This window comes from Lithobates pipiens, unplaced genomic scaffold, assembly GCF_037356315.1.
Source record: "Lithobates pipiens isolate NorthernLeopardFrog02 unplaced genomic scaffold, aLitPip1_a1.2 Scaffold_1, whole genome shotgun sequence".
Classification (NCBI taxonomy): Eukaryota; Metazoa; Chordata; class Amphibia; order Anura; family Ranidae; genus Lithobates; species Lithobates pipiens.
Window position 1 is genome coordinate 117,352,876 of NW_027507685.1, and position 15,778 is coordinate 117,368,653.

At 45.4% G+C, this 15,778-nt stretch overlaps 1 protein-coding gene across 2 annotated transcripts in view; it reads left to right on the top strand.

Moving 5' to 3' along the window:
* The window catches only part of LOC143973886 (deoxyribonuclease-1-like), a 33,503-nt gene that overhangs the window by 6,716 nt on the left and 11,009 nt on the right, over positions 1-15,778 (top strand). Inside the window, exons 5-8 of one of the 2 annotated variants that reach the window (XM_077474770.1) lie at positions 4,797-4,909; positions 5,250-5,362; positions 6,751-6,908; positions 9,582-9,678. In XM_077474770.1, the coding sequence (XP_077330896.1) occupies positions 4,797-4,909; positions 5,250-5,362; positions 6,751-6,908; positions 9,582-9,678 (481 nt within the window). The remainder of the gene's footprint in view (positions 1-4,796; positions 4,910-5,249; positions 5,363-6,750; positions 6,909-9,581; positions 9,679-15,778) is intronic. The other variant, XM_077474773.1, reaches the window with a different exon arrangement.

Genomic DNA, 15,778 nt, shown 5'->3' on the forward strand with positions numbered 1-15,778 from the left:
AGATGAAACGGCTGTAGTAATTACTAAGGCAGTGAAACTGATCAAATCACGTGTGCAAAATAATAGGAAGACTGAAAACATGACCTGTTGGGGCGCCTTGAGGACTGGAGTTGAGAAACACTGGCCTAAGATAATACACAGAGATTAAACAAATCTCCCTACTTAAGTTTTACTTGTATATCTGCTGTCTTCAGCTTTATATACTGTTTAGAAAGTGCATGTCCTGTCAGAATTTTCTCTTCCTGATTCACCTGTGGGTGTGGATTCTTGCCATACACTGTGAAACAGCTGACTGGAGGAAAGGCACACACCCCCACTATATATAGGCAGAAAGAGGAAGAAAAAATGCACAGCTGTGCTGTGAAAATGCACCATCCCGTCACAAATCTCAGCCTGGTTTTATCTCAGTTGACGGAGAACTTATAAGAAGTTATCATGCTGATAACAGAAGAACGGAGCAGGAGAAAGCCACAGGACTTAGGGCTTTGAAGAGAGATAAGTAAACACTAGAAAGATGTGTCCAGCTCAAATTTCATAAATGGAGTTTACAGCCACTTTAAAGAAGAACTCAAGTCAAAACCGTTTTTTTTTTCTTTAGATTTGGTTAAAATAAGGTAACATTACAATCTTCCTGTTCTTTGCTGTCCCCATCTGGGAAATTTTCCTTCACTTTCGGTCCCAGAATCGTGGTAGGATGTAAGTGGAAGTCCCCCCACAGAAGAATCTTGCTATCGACAGCTATCCCCTGAACAGATGGCCCCTTCTGAATGATTTCCCCTCACCTCCTGTTTCAGTGACAACCGTAACATGTTTGATTTAAGCCTTCTGTTTATGTTCCAATTACAAAATTTAACACAGACAGTAATAAAAAGCCAGCAAAGGGTGTTTCGCCACTCTACCCAAAGGTAAAAATGCCCAAACTCAAATGCAACAAAAGCATGACCCCATTCCACACCAATCAGCTAAAACATCATTACCACCCATCATAATCTGTCAGGGCATGGAGTACACTAGACCTCTGAAGGTATGCTGTGAAATATGGCACCAAACCGTCAGTAGCTGATCCATTAAGTCCTGGTAGTGATGAGGTGAGGCATCCATGGATCAGACTTGTTTTTCCAGAACATCCCACAGATGTTTGATTGAATTGAGATCTGGAGAATGTGGAGTCAACACCTCAAACTCGTTGTGTTCCTCAAACCATTATTGAATGCATCAGACCAGGCCATCATTTTTCATAGCCCTGTGTTCCAGTTCTGATGCTCACGTGCCTATTGTAGATACTTTTGGCTGTGTACATGGGTCAGTATGGGCGCCCTGTCCGATCCTCGGCTACACGGCCCCATATGCAACAAACGGTGATGCACTGTGTGTTCTGACACCTTTCTATTGACATCAACATTACCATTTTATGCAATTTGAGCTACAGTAGTTTTTCTCTCGGATTGGACTACAGAGGCCAGCCTTTACTCCCCGCATGTATCAATGAACCCTGGCCACCCATGACCCTGTACCAGGTCACTGGTTTTCCTTCCTTGGACCACTTTTGGACCACTTTTGTTGGGTCCTAACAACTGCAGACTGGGAACATCCCACAAGAGCAGTTTTGGAGTTGCTCTGACCCAGTCATCTAACCATTGCTGTATATTTTGGGCCCTGTCAAAGTCGTTTAAATCCTTATGCTTGCCCATTTTTCTGCATTCAACACATTGACTTCTGGGACATGTTCACTTGCTGCTTAATATACCCCACCCACTTTCAGATGTCATTGTAATGAGATCATCTATATTATTCACTTTACCTGTCAGTGGTCATAATGTCTTGGTTGATTGGTGTATAATGTATGTGCCAGTATACCCTTAGGTTAATTTGTCAAAAACTTGAACATATGGTAAAACAATGCACAAAGAAGGTCAACTCCGGTAAAGGGGTTCTAAGGGCAAAAACTTTTTTTTCCCTAATGCATTCTGTGCATTAAGGTAAAAAATCTTCATGTGTCTGTGCCTCCCCTCACCTCTATACACCTAACTGAGTCAGATCTCTATCCAGCACTGTGCCTGTCTGCAGAAGCTCTTCTCTATTCTCACAGGAGACTCGGCAGCAGGGGGAGCCATTGGCTTCTACTGCTATCAGTCAAATCCCGCAAGAGGGGTACAGGGGGTGGGGCTGGACCTGCCCACATGTCTGCTCCCACAGCGAGTGGGTTGCTATGGGGGAGACACAGAATAAGAGGTGCCGGGATCGCTGGCGCAGGACACCCAGAAAAGGAGGTTTGTGGCAACTCTATGCAATTGGCCAATTACACCACCCATCACATTAAAGAACTAACAGGGAGGCCCAAGGGGTAGAAGGCAGTGGTTTGGCTCTGAGGAAGGGGGGATCTCCCCTCAAAAAGCGCCAGCCATCGCTGAGGGTCTTCTCATGGTTGTGAATTGCCTGGTGGACCATGTGGTCCGTGACTGTTGGATACAGATGAGCTTGAGTATATATCTGTTTTACTCTTCCAATGAAATTTGTTATTAACCAATTCACCTCCGGAAGGTTTAACCTCCTTCCTGACCAGGCCATTTTTTGTGTCACAGCACTGTGTTACTTTAACTGACAGTTTCGTAGTTGTGCAACGATGTACCCAAATAAAATGGATGTATGTTGAGGGGGGTGTGTGCCCTTCCTCCAATCAGCTGTCTCACAGTGTATAGCAAGAATCCACATCCACAGAATCTGCAGTTTTTTGGGTCTCATAACAGACAGATGGGAGACATTTGACAGATAAGTAAACAAAGAAGATGTTTGGGGGGTCACACCCTAAAAGATGCATTAAAGCTGGTGCAGCCATAAGACCATAAAACATAACAAAGTATTACAGCGCACACATGCAAAAAAGACATTCACCTCCTGCAAGGCTATTTAAAACACCTACCTTTGATACCCCGAAGAGAGATAGAGGGCTATCGAACCGCATGTTCTTCAGATTCCTTCAACTGCGTCACGCCTATCAATCCCAATTCCCATCCCTGGCGGTTCTGGAGATGTCGAAGGTGGAGGGTGAGCTCAGATCTGCTGAGGGAGGGAAAACACTATCCACAATATACAATATGCTTGCTGCCCTGGACATGTCCAAGGTCTCCCAGCTATATGAGCTCTGGCAGAAGGACATTCCAGACTTAGCTGCTGATGACTGGGAGGAAGGTGTTCAGCAATACTTGCCCCTTGTAATATCTGTAAGGGACAGGTTCATACAATTGAAATTTCTTCACCGGGCATATTATTCCCCAGCACGCTTGGAAAGAATATACCCTGAACGAACAGCAAATTGCCCCAGGTGCAATCAAGATTGTGCAGACTTTTTTCATTTGGTCTGGTCATGCCCTGGTGTGGTTAAGTTCTGGGAGTCCTGACTGACATGAATTCTATTGGGAATCTGAGGGTCCCCTATAGCCCGATCCCCCTCCTGTTGGGTATTTGTGACTTTCTCGAGGCCCCTTGGGGGAAGAAATTATTTGTCTTTTATACTACGTTTTATGCTAGGAAGGAGATACTGCTGCAGTGGAATCAATCCCAGTCGCCCACTAAACAATGCTGCCAATCTTTGGTGAATGCAGCACTGCCGCTTTATAAATTAACATATTTAGGAAGAAATTGTCCCAAAAATGTTTACAAAATCTGGGCAGCCTGGATAAAGGCGAAACACCTCACGATTGATTAAGCTTGAAAGCCCTTTCCCCTCACCCTGCTATGTGCTTTCCGTATTGGCTGCTTTTAAATCTTAATTCGGAGCGTAGGATGAGGATTGGACCCTATGGAATGTAGTCAACGGACTCCCCCCCCACATATACTACTTATGGATTGGTTTCGGAGAGGAATATGAGGCATTTGCATTTGGTATATACTAACCGTATGTTACATTTGTTGTCGCTGTATTTTACCTGTACTGGTATGCAAGTATAACTATGAATTCTGTCTGTATGTATTTAAACCCTGGTATTGTAAGTTTGTTTTCTGAAAATTTAAATAAACTTTATGTTAAAAAATAATAATAATTCAAAAAATATGGGGATTTGGTCACACCATATTGCTATATGGTGCTTAAGCCCACTTACTGCGACAAAGTACCCCCTAGTTAGTGGGTCCTACGCTATCCATAGAATGGGAGATCTGCTTCTCTTAACCATGGGAGACATACACTCCTCTATATGGGAGAACTAAAGGACTCCCCCTATGACACAGTTGGACACTAATGAGAGGCAATGATGAGCCAGGTAAGGATACATGAAGGAGGCATGTATATCCTTATAGATAACCACTATGGCAGTAGTTTAGAAAGGATGACAGTGGGCTTACATCCACTTTAAATATTTCTTCCACAAAATGCCTATTTTGAATTTCCCAGATTTGTGAAAGGTTTACATTAATACAAACTGCTGTTGGCAAACATTTAAATATTCTTTTATGTAAATGATGGGGTTGTGAAGTGTGAGCTTGGTCCTGGACCAACATCATTTTTGGATTGTAAGCTTTAATGAGCAGGGCCCTCTGATTCCTCTTGTACCAAATTGTAATGTAACTGTAATGTCTGCCCTCATGTTGTAAAGCGCTGCGCAAACTGTTGGTGCTATATAAAACCTGTATAATATAATAATAATGTAAATGATGGGGTCGTGAAGTGTGAGCTCGGTCCTGGACCAACATCATTTTTAGTAGTTGTTCATAACTCCTACAACTTGCACAATTTACTTGCTGCAGATCTGCAGTTGTCTCCATCTAGAGTTGTAACTATGGCTCTCCTTACGTGGCAGATCTGACACAGTAAATGTCATCGACTGGTATCAGTATGTGGAAGAACATCCAGATCACCCTGAGGCCTTTGCAAGAGAACCGTTTGTTGTCCGCTTCCACTCGCCAAGAACAGGTAGGTTGTAGTTATTGACTCTTGCTGTCTCTGTGTAGAACAGGCATGTTAATCTCAAATATAACAGCGGGCTGCATTTAGGGAAATTAGGCGTCAGTTTATGTCTGCTAAAGGTCACATCAACAAAACACAAATCGCTAAGGTCCACAAAGAAGGAGCAAATGGTTCTCATATGGCCCAGGCTAGAGTTAAATCCAGGGCAGTAAAGCTTTAATGCATATTGGGTGACAGACTGCCCCTGAGTACTACAGTAGGACCGCTTTAGCTTCCATCAAATGATTTTTCAACGAGTATTACGTCTTGATAAACATGTCAAAATTTAAAATGTTCTTTGTGACAGTTATTAAAGACTTTGCCCTGATGTCTCATCATACTTGTCCAAGGGAAGCAGCCAAGGAGATCAACCGTCTCCTGCAGGTCATGTTGGAGGTGAAGAGTCGCTGGAGAATTGAGGTAGGCATGGAGATGTTTGTTCTATAGGTCATTGTTTTCCTAACCTCCACAGGGCCAGCTTAGGCTCAACAATGAAAGTCATACAGGCACACAGCCTAGTAACAGTTTTGGTGGAAGATGTTTCTAATAGCAGTATATTTAAAGGAATGTAAGGCTGCCATTGCGAACTTGTGGCTGAAAATAATAGCTGATCAGCTATCATATTGATCCTCTGAATTCAAAGCTTCCTAAATTACTGGCCTGCAGCAAGCATGCAGAGCAGAAAAGTCAGAGATCCTGCTAAGTCTACATTCAGTCTGCGGGACCATTCACAAGGTGCAGCACTGCTCACGTATGCACAGTGGAAAACCAGCCGTGAAGCCGCAAGCAGTCACAGCCAGCTTCCTAAAGTAAACATGCCAACACCTGGACCCCGAAGATGGCCGAAGAGGTGGCATGGGTGAGGACAGCGCTGGATCCTTGGACAGGTAGGTGTCCTATTATTAAAATGTCAGCAGCTATAGTATTTGTAGCTGCTGACTCTTAATTTTTTCCTGTTTTCAGAGTGAAGAACCACTTTTTTTTATCATTACCAATTTTTAATAAAGAATTTAGAAAAAAAAGGAAAAATAAAAAGATACATGCACTGTATACAAAATATACATTCTGCAGTCAAAGCGCATCTAATAGTAATACATAAAACATTAGCAAAATTGAGTAAAAGACATAAACAACTAGACAGGTACATAAATCTCCAGTGTGGTCAATTCAGAGCAGTTGATCACAGCTCAAAGTTGGGAGTGTGCTGGTATTTAAGTATCAAAAGAAAACTCAGTGCTATACAATAATTATTGCCTAAAAACTTGAGTACAAAGTATCCCATAAATGGAGAATAATTAAAAAAATTAAAACAGAAAAGGAAAAATAGAAAGGATGGAAAAAGGATAAAAAAAGAAACATTCCAGATCCCTGGTAAGAAACTAGCGACCAAGGTGGGAGCAAAATTAGAGGAGATCCGTTAAGGGTGGGTCTTCATTAAGGTGCCACAACTCCCATATTAGGTTATGGACTTCTACTTTGAAGAACTACTTTAACAATTTGCTACACCTGCCTCTCCCAGTCTGGTTCATGTTATGTAAGGCTAAGAAACTACCGAAGGGTAGTAATAAGACACACTTATGAATTATTTAAAAATATATTTGTATATCTTCCTATATACTTGATTACATTGTTGGAAGGTGGAGGCCTACACAAACAGGGAAAATACACAGCTGCTGTGCAAATAGAGCCCTGGGGTAGATTTAATCCACATTCCCAGTGCAGCAGGGCAAGTGTGCAAGCTAATATATTACCGTGTTCAGATATTCATTGTATGGAAAATAATGTATTACATTTTTCTCTGATCTTAGAGTGTTATGCTTCTTGGAGATCTAAATGCAGCTTGTGGCTACGTGACGAATGAGGAATGGAGGAATATTCAAAGGAAGAGCAGTAATACTTTCCACTGGCTGATCAGTGATAAAGACGACACAACAGTAAACACCAAAACACATTGTGCCTATGACCGGTAAATAACAGGGATGGAAGAGAGGGATCAAGTCTGGTCCTGAAGTATTTTCTTTATTCTTTATTTTATTTTATAGAAATATTATCATACATTATCATAAACACATATTTACTTATATCTTACAGTATACTTAATCACTTCAATACCAGGCCTGTTCTGGCTCTTCACTCCTTCATGTAAAAATCATCATTTTTTTTGCTAGAAAATTACTCAGAACCCCCAAACATTATATATATGTTTTTTTTTGTTTTTTTTTAGCAGATACCTTAGGGAATAAAATGGCGGTTATTGCAACTTTTTATCTCACACGGTATTTGCGCAATAATTTTTCAAACGATTTTTTGGGGGAAAAAAAACGGTTTCACAAATTAAAAAATTACAAAACAGTAAAATTAGCCTAATTTTTTTTATATAATGTGAAAGATGATGTTACGCTGAGTAAATAGATATCTAACATGTCACGCTTTAAAATTGCGGACAATCATGGAATTGCGCCAAACTTCGGTACTTAGAAATCTCCATAGGTGACGCTTTAATTTTTTTACAGGTTACGAGTTTAGAGTTACAGAGGAGGTCTAGTGCTAGAATTGTTCTACGCGCTCTAACACACACGTCCATAAATCACGTGTGGTTTGAGCTGCGTTTACATATGTGGGCGGGACTTACGTGGGCGTTCACTTCTGAGCACGAGCTACCGGGTACAGGGGCGTTTTACTTTTTTTTTTTTTTATTATTGTTTTTTTTTTACTTAATTTTTTTTATTTTGACACTTTTTTTACATTTTCTTTTATTTTTTTTGATCACTTTTATTCCTTTTACAAGGAATGTACCCCACATCTCTCCTCCAGGCTGGAAAGCATGAGATCGGGGGAAAAAAATCCACCGATTTCATGCTGACAGCCATGATCGTGGCTATGTTTACTCCCGGGCCTCCGACGATCATAGAGATGACTGGTGACCATCTTGTCACCGGAAATCTCTATGCTCGCCATCCGGCAGCGGGCGATTCTTTCTCCGGGCCCCCGATGGCACGGGAGAGCCCGAAGAAGCATAGAATGGCGGCAGGGGGGGTGTCCCGCTGCCTATAAGAACGATCAAGTGGCGGAACTGCCGCTATGATTGTTCTTATCGTGCACAGGATCGCCGGCTGGAAAGATCGATATCTGAATGATGCCTGTAGCTAGAGACATCATTCAGATATCCCCCCACAAACTAGAGGATGTCATTTTACTATGGCCGGGTATTGAAGTGGTTTAACATTCTCCTTATACCCCCGCACCCTGCATCAAACTCCGAAAATGTTTATTTTAGCTGTCCTTATCATCTTTTTCAAACTTTACCCCCTTCTATTAGTTGGTTATTGCCTCAACATATCTCCATGTTGTTTTAAACACTTTCCAGCTTTCCCATTTGTCTTTTTGATCTACTTCTTCTCCCCCCTTATCATCTAAACTCTCCAGGTGATGTATTGAATTTATGCCATGTATCCAATCCCAAATTTTAGGGCTGTCAACTTCCTGCCATTTTTTCGGTATGAGACCTTTCGCTACATTGATCATGATGGGAATTACAGGTCTTTTGTATTGTTTAACCACTTAAGCCCCAGACCAATTTGCAGCCAAAGGACCAAGCCCCTTTTTGTGATTCCGCACTGCGTCGCTTTAACTGACAACTGTGCGGTCGTGCGACGTGGCTCCCAAACAAAACTGACGTCCTTTGTTTCCCACAAATAGAGCTTTCTTTTGGTGGTATTTGATCACCTCTGTGGTTTTATTTTTTTGTGCTATAGACAAAAATAGAGCGACAATTTTGAAAACAATGCAATATTTTTTACTTTTTGCTATAATAAATATCCCACAAAAATATATAAAAAAAACATTTTTTTTCCTCAGTTTGGGCCAATACGTATTCTTCTACATATTTTTGGTAAAAAAAACGCAATTAGCGATTATTGATTGGTTTGCGCAAAAGTTATAGCGTTTACAAAATAGGGGATAGCTTTATAGCATTTTTATTAATATTTTTTTTTTTACTAGTAAAGGCGACGATCGTCGATTTTTATTGTGACTGCGACATTATGGCGGACACATCGGACATTTTTGACACCATTGTCATTTATACACCTATCAGTGCTATTTAAATGCACTGATTCCTGTGTAAATGACACTGGCAGTGAAGGAGTTAACCACTAAGGGGCAGTGTAGGTGTTATGTATGACGTTAATTTTTTTTATTGTAGGGGGCGTGGCCTGGCATGTGATGTCACTGATCGTCTTTCCCTATAAAAGGGAAGAGACGTTAAGTGACAGGCTCAGTAGGAAGCACGGGGAGAGATTTGTTTACACAGACCTCTCCTCGTTCTTCAGCTCTGTGACCCAATTGCGGGACACCAGCGGCGATCGGGTCCGCTGGTCCAGCTGCCACGGTCACGGAGCTCAGGACCGGGTCGGGAGTGTGCCGCCGGTGGCGCACTCCCGACCCACAGCTGGGCACTTAAAAAGCAACGTACAGGTACATGCTTGTGCCCAGCCGTGCCATTCTGCCGACGTATATGTGCAGGAGGTGGTCCTTAAGTGGTGAATAGGGCCGTCCGCTCCATGGAACAGGCATATCCAGGGGTCTTCCGGTATTCTTGGTCCTGAAGTATTAACCAAATTCCTTTATATTCACACAGCATTGTTGTACACGGAGAAGAATTCCTCAAAGCAATTATACCAGGATCTGCCAAACCATTCAACTTCCAGAAAAAATTTGTGCTCTCTGAAGAAGAGGTAGGAGTGACTCTTGCTGGGTTTTGTCATAAATGTTCTCATTAGTAGCAACTAGGGATGAGCTTCGTGTTCGAGTCGAACATACGTTCGACTCGAACATCGGCCGTTCGCCCGTTCGGCGAATTCCGAACGTTATGGGCCGTTCGCGCCAAATTCGTGTGGCGCTCACGGCCCACAATGCACTGCGTCATCGCAGTGCATTGCTGGCTCATGATTGGCCAAGCATGCACTGTGACCCCGCATGCTTGCCCAATCACAGCGCCAGCAGCGAGGAGAGCCATGATTGGCCACAGGCAGGATGCCTGTGGCCAATCATAGCTCAGGCTGTGTAGTACACGCCCCACACTATATAAGGCCGCCAGCGCGGCAGCCTTGTGTAGTGTGTTGGCGTCTGAAGCAGTTAGTGGGTGTTCTGTGTACCTTCAACACAGTACACACCGATCGTTATTGGACGATTTTCGATCTTGCAGTATACACCGCTGTATTCACCTCACCTATATAGCTAGTGATCTATCTTTTATAATAGAGCTTGCAGTCAGTAGTGTTAGGAGCTTGTGCGTGCTGTCTGCGTGCTCTGTACCCAGTACACACCGCTATATCCACCTACATAGCTCTTCTCTATTTGAGCCCACTTGCCATCTGCAGGAGTTATTGGAAGTTGTGTGTGCCTCCAGCACAGCACAGTATACATCTGTATATACCCCTTTATCTCTGGTGTTCTATAATAAAGGCATCTGCAGGAGTTAGTGGGTGTTGTGTGCCTCCAGCACAATATACACTACCCAACTGCTGTTATACCCAACTCCCTTCAGGCCATTACCATGTCTGGAAGGCCAGCAAGGAGAGGCAGACAGGCGCGAGCCGATAAAAGAGGGCAAACAGGCTCTGTGTCTAGAGACAACAGTGCTGGTCGTGGACGCGGTGCATTGTCATCAGCACGTGGCCATGGGACACGCTTGTCCTTCTTTTCGGCAGCTGGACATGTTGAACCGCAACATGCCAATGACTTGGTAGAGTGGATGACCAAGCCCTCTTCATCCTCCTCATCCTCTCTCACGCAGTCTCAGGGTACTAGCAAAGCAGCTGCCAACGCATCGTCTTTCCTCGTCTCAATGTCATCATCAGTGACTCCTTCCATAGACCCACCACGTCCTCCTGAGGAGTCTCCTGAACTCTTTGAGCACAGTGTTGGGTACATGCTCCAGGAGGATGCCCAGTGTTTTGTAGCCTCTGATGATGACACTCAGCTAGAGGAAGGCAGTAGCGTGAATGCAGAGAGAGGGGATGCTCAAGAAGGACAGCAATCTGGCAGTCATGTTCCACAAGCTGCAGCATATTGCCAGGTTTGCTACAGCGATGAAGAGGGAGGGGATGATGAGGGCACTGACTCCACGTGGGTGCCTGGTAGGAGAGAGGAGGAGGAGGAGGAGGCACATGTCCAACGAGGCAGGATGCCCTCCGGGGGCCAGCTTAGGGGCAGCACACCGACTGAATCACACCGCAGAGCTCCGCCTGTGCAGGGCGCTGCCTCTGCGCGTTATTATTAAAAGTTCTTTGGTGTGGGCCTTTTTTGAGACGAGTGCATCAGATCGCACCGCTGCTATTTGCAACATATGTCTCAAGCGTATCTCTCGTGGCCAAAACATCAGCCGCTTGGGCACCACATGCTTGACCAGACATAGGTTGACCTGCCATGCAGCTCCTTGGCAAGCGTACCTCAAAGACCCACAAAGAACAAAGCGGACCTCTCCTTGCTCCTCATCAGCTGGCATCTCCAACCCCACTAGACCTTCAGTCCTCTCTGAAACCTGCTCTGAGAGGAATGAAGGTGTAGAATTAGGTGTGTCACAGCCAAGTGCTTCCGGGCACTCTGCTAGCAGTACACCCACGTCCGATTATAGCAGGCAAATGTCCCTGCCCCAGCTGCTGGACCGGCGAAAGAAGTTCACTCCCAGCCATCCAAATGCCCAGCGGTTGAATGGTAGCTTAGCTAAATTGCTAGCACTTCAACTGCTGCCTTTTCAGTTGGTAGACTCAGCCCCCTTCCGTGAGTTTGTACAATGTGCGGTTCCTCAGTGGCAGGTCCCCAAACGCCACTTTTTCTCACGGAAGCGATTCCGGCTCTCTACCGGCATGTGGAAGGTCCAATGTCCTTGCCTCGCTGGACAGGGCAGTCAGCGGTAAGGTGCATATTACCGCTGACTCATGGTCCAGCAGGCATGGACAGGGACGTTACCTGTCTTTCACGGCCCATTGGGTCACTCTTCTGGCAGCTGGGAAGGATGCAGGACAAGGTGCAGTGGTGTTGGAGGTTGTTCCGCCACCACGCCTCCAAAATGCTACTATTGGTTGTGACACACCTCTCTCCTCCACCCCCTCCTCTTCTTCTTCCTCCATGGCCTCTTCCAGTGCTCTGTCCTCAGAACCAGCGGTGCTCCGTAGGCGTTCCAGGGGCTACGCAAGTACGCAGGCAAAACAATGCCATGCCGTGCTTGCGCTGGTTTGTTTGGGGGACAGGAGCCACACTGGGGCGGATGTTTTGTCAGCTCTGCAGGGGCAGGTCGAGAGGTGGTTGACGCCACGCCAGCTTAAGCCAGGAATGGTGGTTTGCGACAATGGCACCAACCTCCTCTCCGCCCTCCGACAGGGACAACTGACCCATGTGCCCTGTGTAGCTCACATCCTTAACCTGGTGGTGCAGCGGTTCTTGGGCAGGTACCCGGGCTTACAGGATGTCCTGAAGCAGGCCAGGAAAGTCTGTGTGCATTTCCGCCGATCATTTAATGCCTGTGCTCGGCTGGCTGAGCTCCAAAAGGAGTTGAACCTGCCCAAGAACCGCCTTATATGTGACATGCCCACCAGGTGGAACTCAACGTTGGCCATGCTGCAGCGGCTGCACATGCAGCAGAGGGCCATCAATGGGTACCTGTGCGACTACGGCACCAGGACAGGGTCAGGGGAGCTCGGTTTTTTCTCACCACGCCAGTGGGGCATGATCAGGGATGCATGCACTGTCCTGTCACCGTTTGAGGAGGCCACAAGGATGGTGAGCAGTGACAGTGCATGCATCAGTGACACTGTACCTCTTGTCCACCTCTTGGAGCATACGCTGCGTGGAATAATGGACAGGGCACTTGAGGCAGAACAGAGGCAGGAAGAGGAGGACTTCCTTGCCTCTCAAGGCCCCCTTTATCCAGACAGTGTTCCTGCTGTGCCACCCATCACACAGGAAGAGGATGAGGAGGAAGAAGAGGAGGATGATTGTGTCAGCATGGAGGTGGAGGCTGGCACTCAGCATCAGCAGCAGCAGCAGTCTTGTAGGGATGATTTACAGTCCCAAGAAACACGTGGACTTGTACGTGGCTGGGAGGAGGTAGCTGCGGATCATGTTGTCCTTAGTGACCCAGAGGACTCCGGACCGAATGCCTCAGCTAACCTACGCTGCATGGCCTCCCTGATCCTGCAAAGCCCGCGGAAGGATCCTCGTATTCTTCGGATCAAGGAGAGGGACCATTACTGGCTGGCCACTCTCCTTGATCCACGGTACAAGGGTAAGGTTGCCGACCTTATCTTGCCATCGCAGAGGGAGCAGAGGATGAGACATCTCCGGGAGGCCTTGCAGAAAGGTCTGTGCAAAGCGTTCCCAGAGACTGGGAGGTTACAAACTCCTGGTCCTGGACAACGTGTTGCTGAGGCATCGGTCAGAAGGAGCGGTGGAGAAGGTGGCCATCTGACTGATGCTTTCAGACAATTTTTTAGTCCGCAGCCCCAAGGTATGATCGGTTCCAGCAACCATCGCCAGCGTCTGATTTACACGGTGCAATAATACCTAGGGGCAAGGTCAGACTTGGAAACCTTTCCCACCGAAAATCCTCTGGCTTACTGGGTCTTGAGGATGGATCACTGGCCAGAGCTTGCACAGTATGCAATTGAGCTACTGGCCTGTCCTGCATCCAGCGTTCTTTCGGAACGCACCTTCAGTGCTGCTGGTGGCTTTGTTACCGATCACAGGGTGCGCCTGTCCACCGAATCAGTTGATCGACTGACCTTCATCAAGATGAATCAGTCTTGGATCACCCACAGCTACCAAGCACCTGAAGCTGATGTAACCGAATAATTTTTTTTGAAATATCACATCCCTTCAAGACTGCCTATGCTGATGCTGAGTGACTGTCCTGTTATGTTGATTGTCTATCGTCTTCCTCCTCCGCTGATATCTTGGAAGAACATTTCTGGCTCTGGGTGATGCCATCAGCCCAATTTTTCTGCCCCTGTTTAACAGGGGCATTTAATTACAATTTTTGATGCAATGCTTTGCAGCAGGGCTAATTCCTGCAATAAAACTAGAGTATATGGGAGAGGTTGCCGTGTGGTGGCACCAGCACCAGTGCCTAAGGCCCAATTTTTCCACCCCTGTTTAACAGGGGCGTTTAATTACAATTTTTGATGCAATGCTTTGCAGCAGGGCTAATTCCTGCAATAAAACTAGAGTATATGGGAGAGGTTGCAGTGTGGTGGCACCAGCACCAGTGCCTAAGGCCCAATTTTTCTGCCCCTGTTTAACAGGGGCGTTTAATTACAATTTTTGATGCAATGCTTTGCAGCAGGGCTAATTCCTGCAATAAAACTAGAGTATATGGGAGAGGTTGCAGTGTGGTGGCACCAGCACCAGTGCCTAAGGCCCAATTTTTCTGCCCCTGTTTAACAGGGGCGTTTAATTACAATTTTTGATGCAATGCTTTGCAGCAGGGCTAATTCCTGCAATAAAACTAGAGTATATGGGAGAGGTTGCAGTGTGGTGGCACCAGCACCAGTGCCTAAGGCCCAATTTTTCTGCCCCTGTTTAACAGGGGCGTTTAAGTACAATTTTTGATGCAATGCTTTGCAGCAGGGCTAATTCCTGCAATAAAACTAGAGTATATGGGAGAGGTTGCAGTGTGGTGGCACCAGCACCAGTGCCTAAGGCCCAATTTTTCTGCCCCTGTTTAACAGGGACATGTAATTACAATTCTTGATATAATATTTCACAGGAGGGCCCGTTCCTGTGCCCACCCAGAGTAACTGTGAGGACTTATAGTGTTGTGGCACCAGCACCACAACCACCAAAGGTCAATTTTTCTACCACTGTTCAACAATGGCATGTAATTACAATTCTTGATATAATCGTTCACAGCAGGGCGCTCCAGCGCCCACCAAGAGTCACTTTGAGGGCTTACAATGTTGTGGCAAAACCAACACCTTGTTCCGCCATTTCTGCAGAGCATATAAGGCAGGCCCCTACTTTCAAACATCCAACTTACAAACATCTCCTACTTGCAAAGGGAAGGAGACAACAGCAAGTGAGATGAAAAAAGATGGACGACAAAACAAATTATACAGGGGTGATAACCCTTCCCTATGTTTTCCAAAAAGCTTAAAAATTGTTTTTTTGACTGGAGCTACACTTTTAAAAATGTACCAGTTGAAAATTACAAACAGATTCAACTTAACACAACAAACCTACACAGTCCCTGTCTTGTTTGCACCGCCTGTATACTGCTGTTCTGAGTATATAGGGCCTGGGGGCCACACGCATTTCCTTTTTTTAATATGGGTACGGGGTTTCCCTTAATATGCGTACAAGACCCAAAGGGGCTGGTAATGGGCAGGGAGGGCTACCCATGCCATTTTTCTCAATGATTTTCAACCATATTGCAGGAACCAGATATAACATTAAAACCGCAAGCAGCTTTAAATGACGTTATTTACGTTAAATGTCCTTTTGTGCAGGGACTGTTCTAAACACGGGAAACACGTGGCACTCCCCAGGCACCATATTTAAAGGAATATTTCACTTTTTTTTCCACTTTGATCATCATTAAAATCAGTGCTCCCGCCAAAACGGCAATTTTTAAAAACATTTTAGGCATTGACCCATGTCCCCTGGGGCAGGAGCCAGGTCCCCAAACCCTTTTTAGGACAGTATCTTGCATATTAGCCGTTAAAATTAGCACTTTTAATTTCGAATGTTTGAGTCCCATAGACTTCAATGGGGTTCTAACGTTCGTACGAATTTGGGGTCCGTTCGAAAGTTCTGGTGCGAACCGAACCGGGGGGTGTT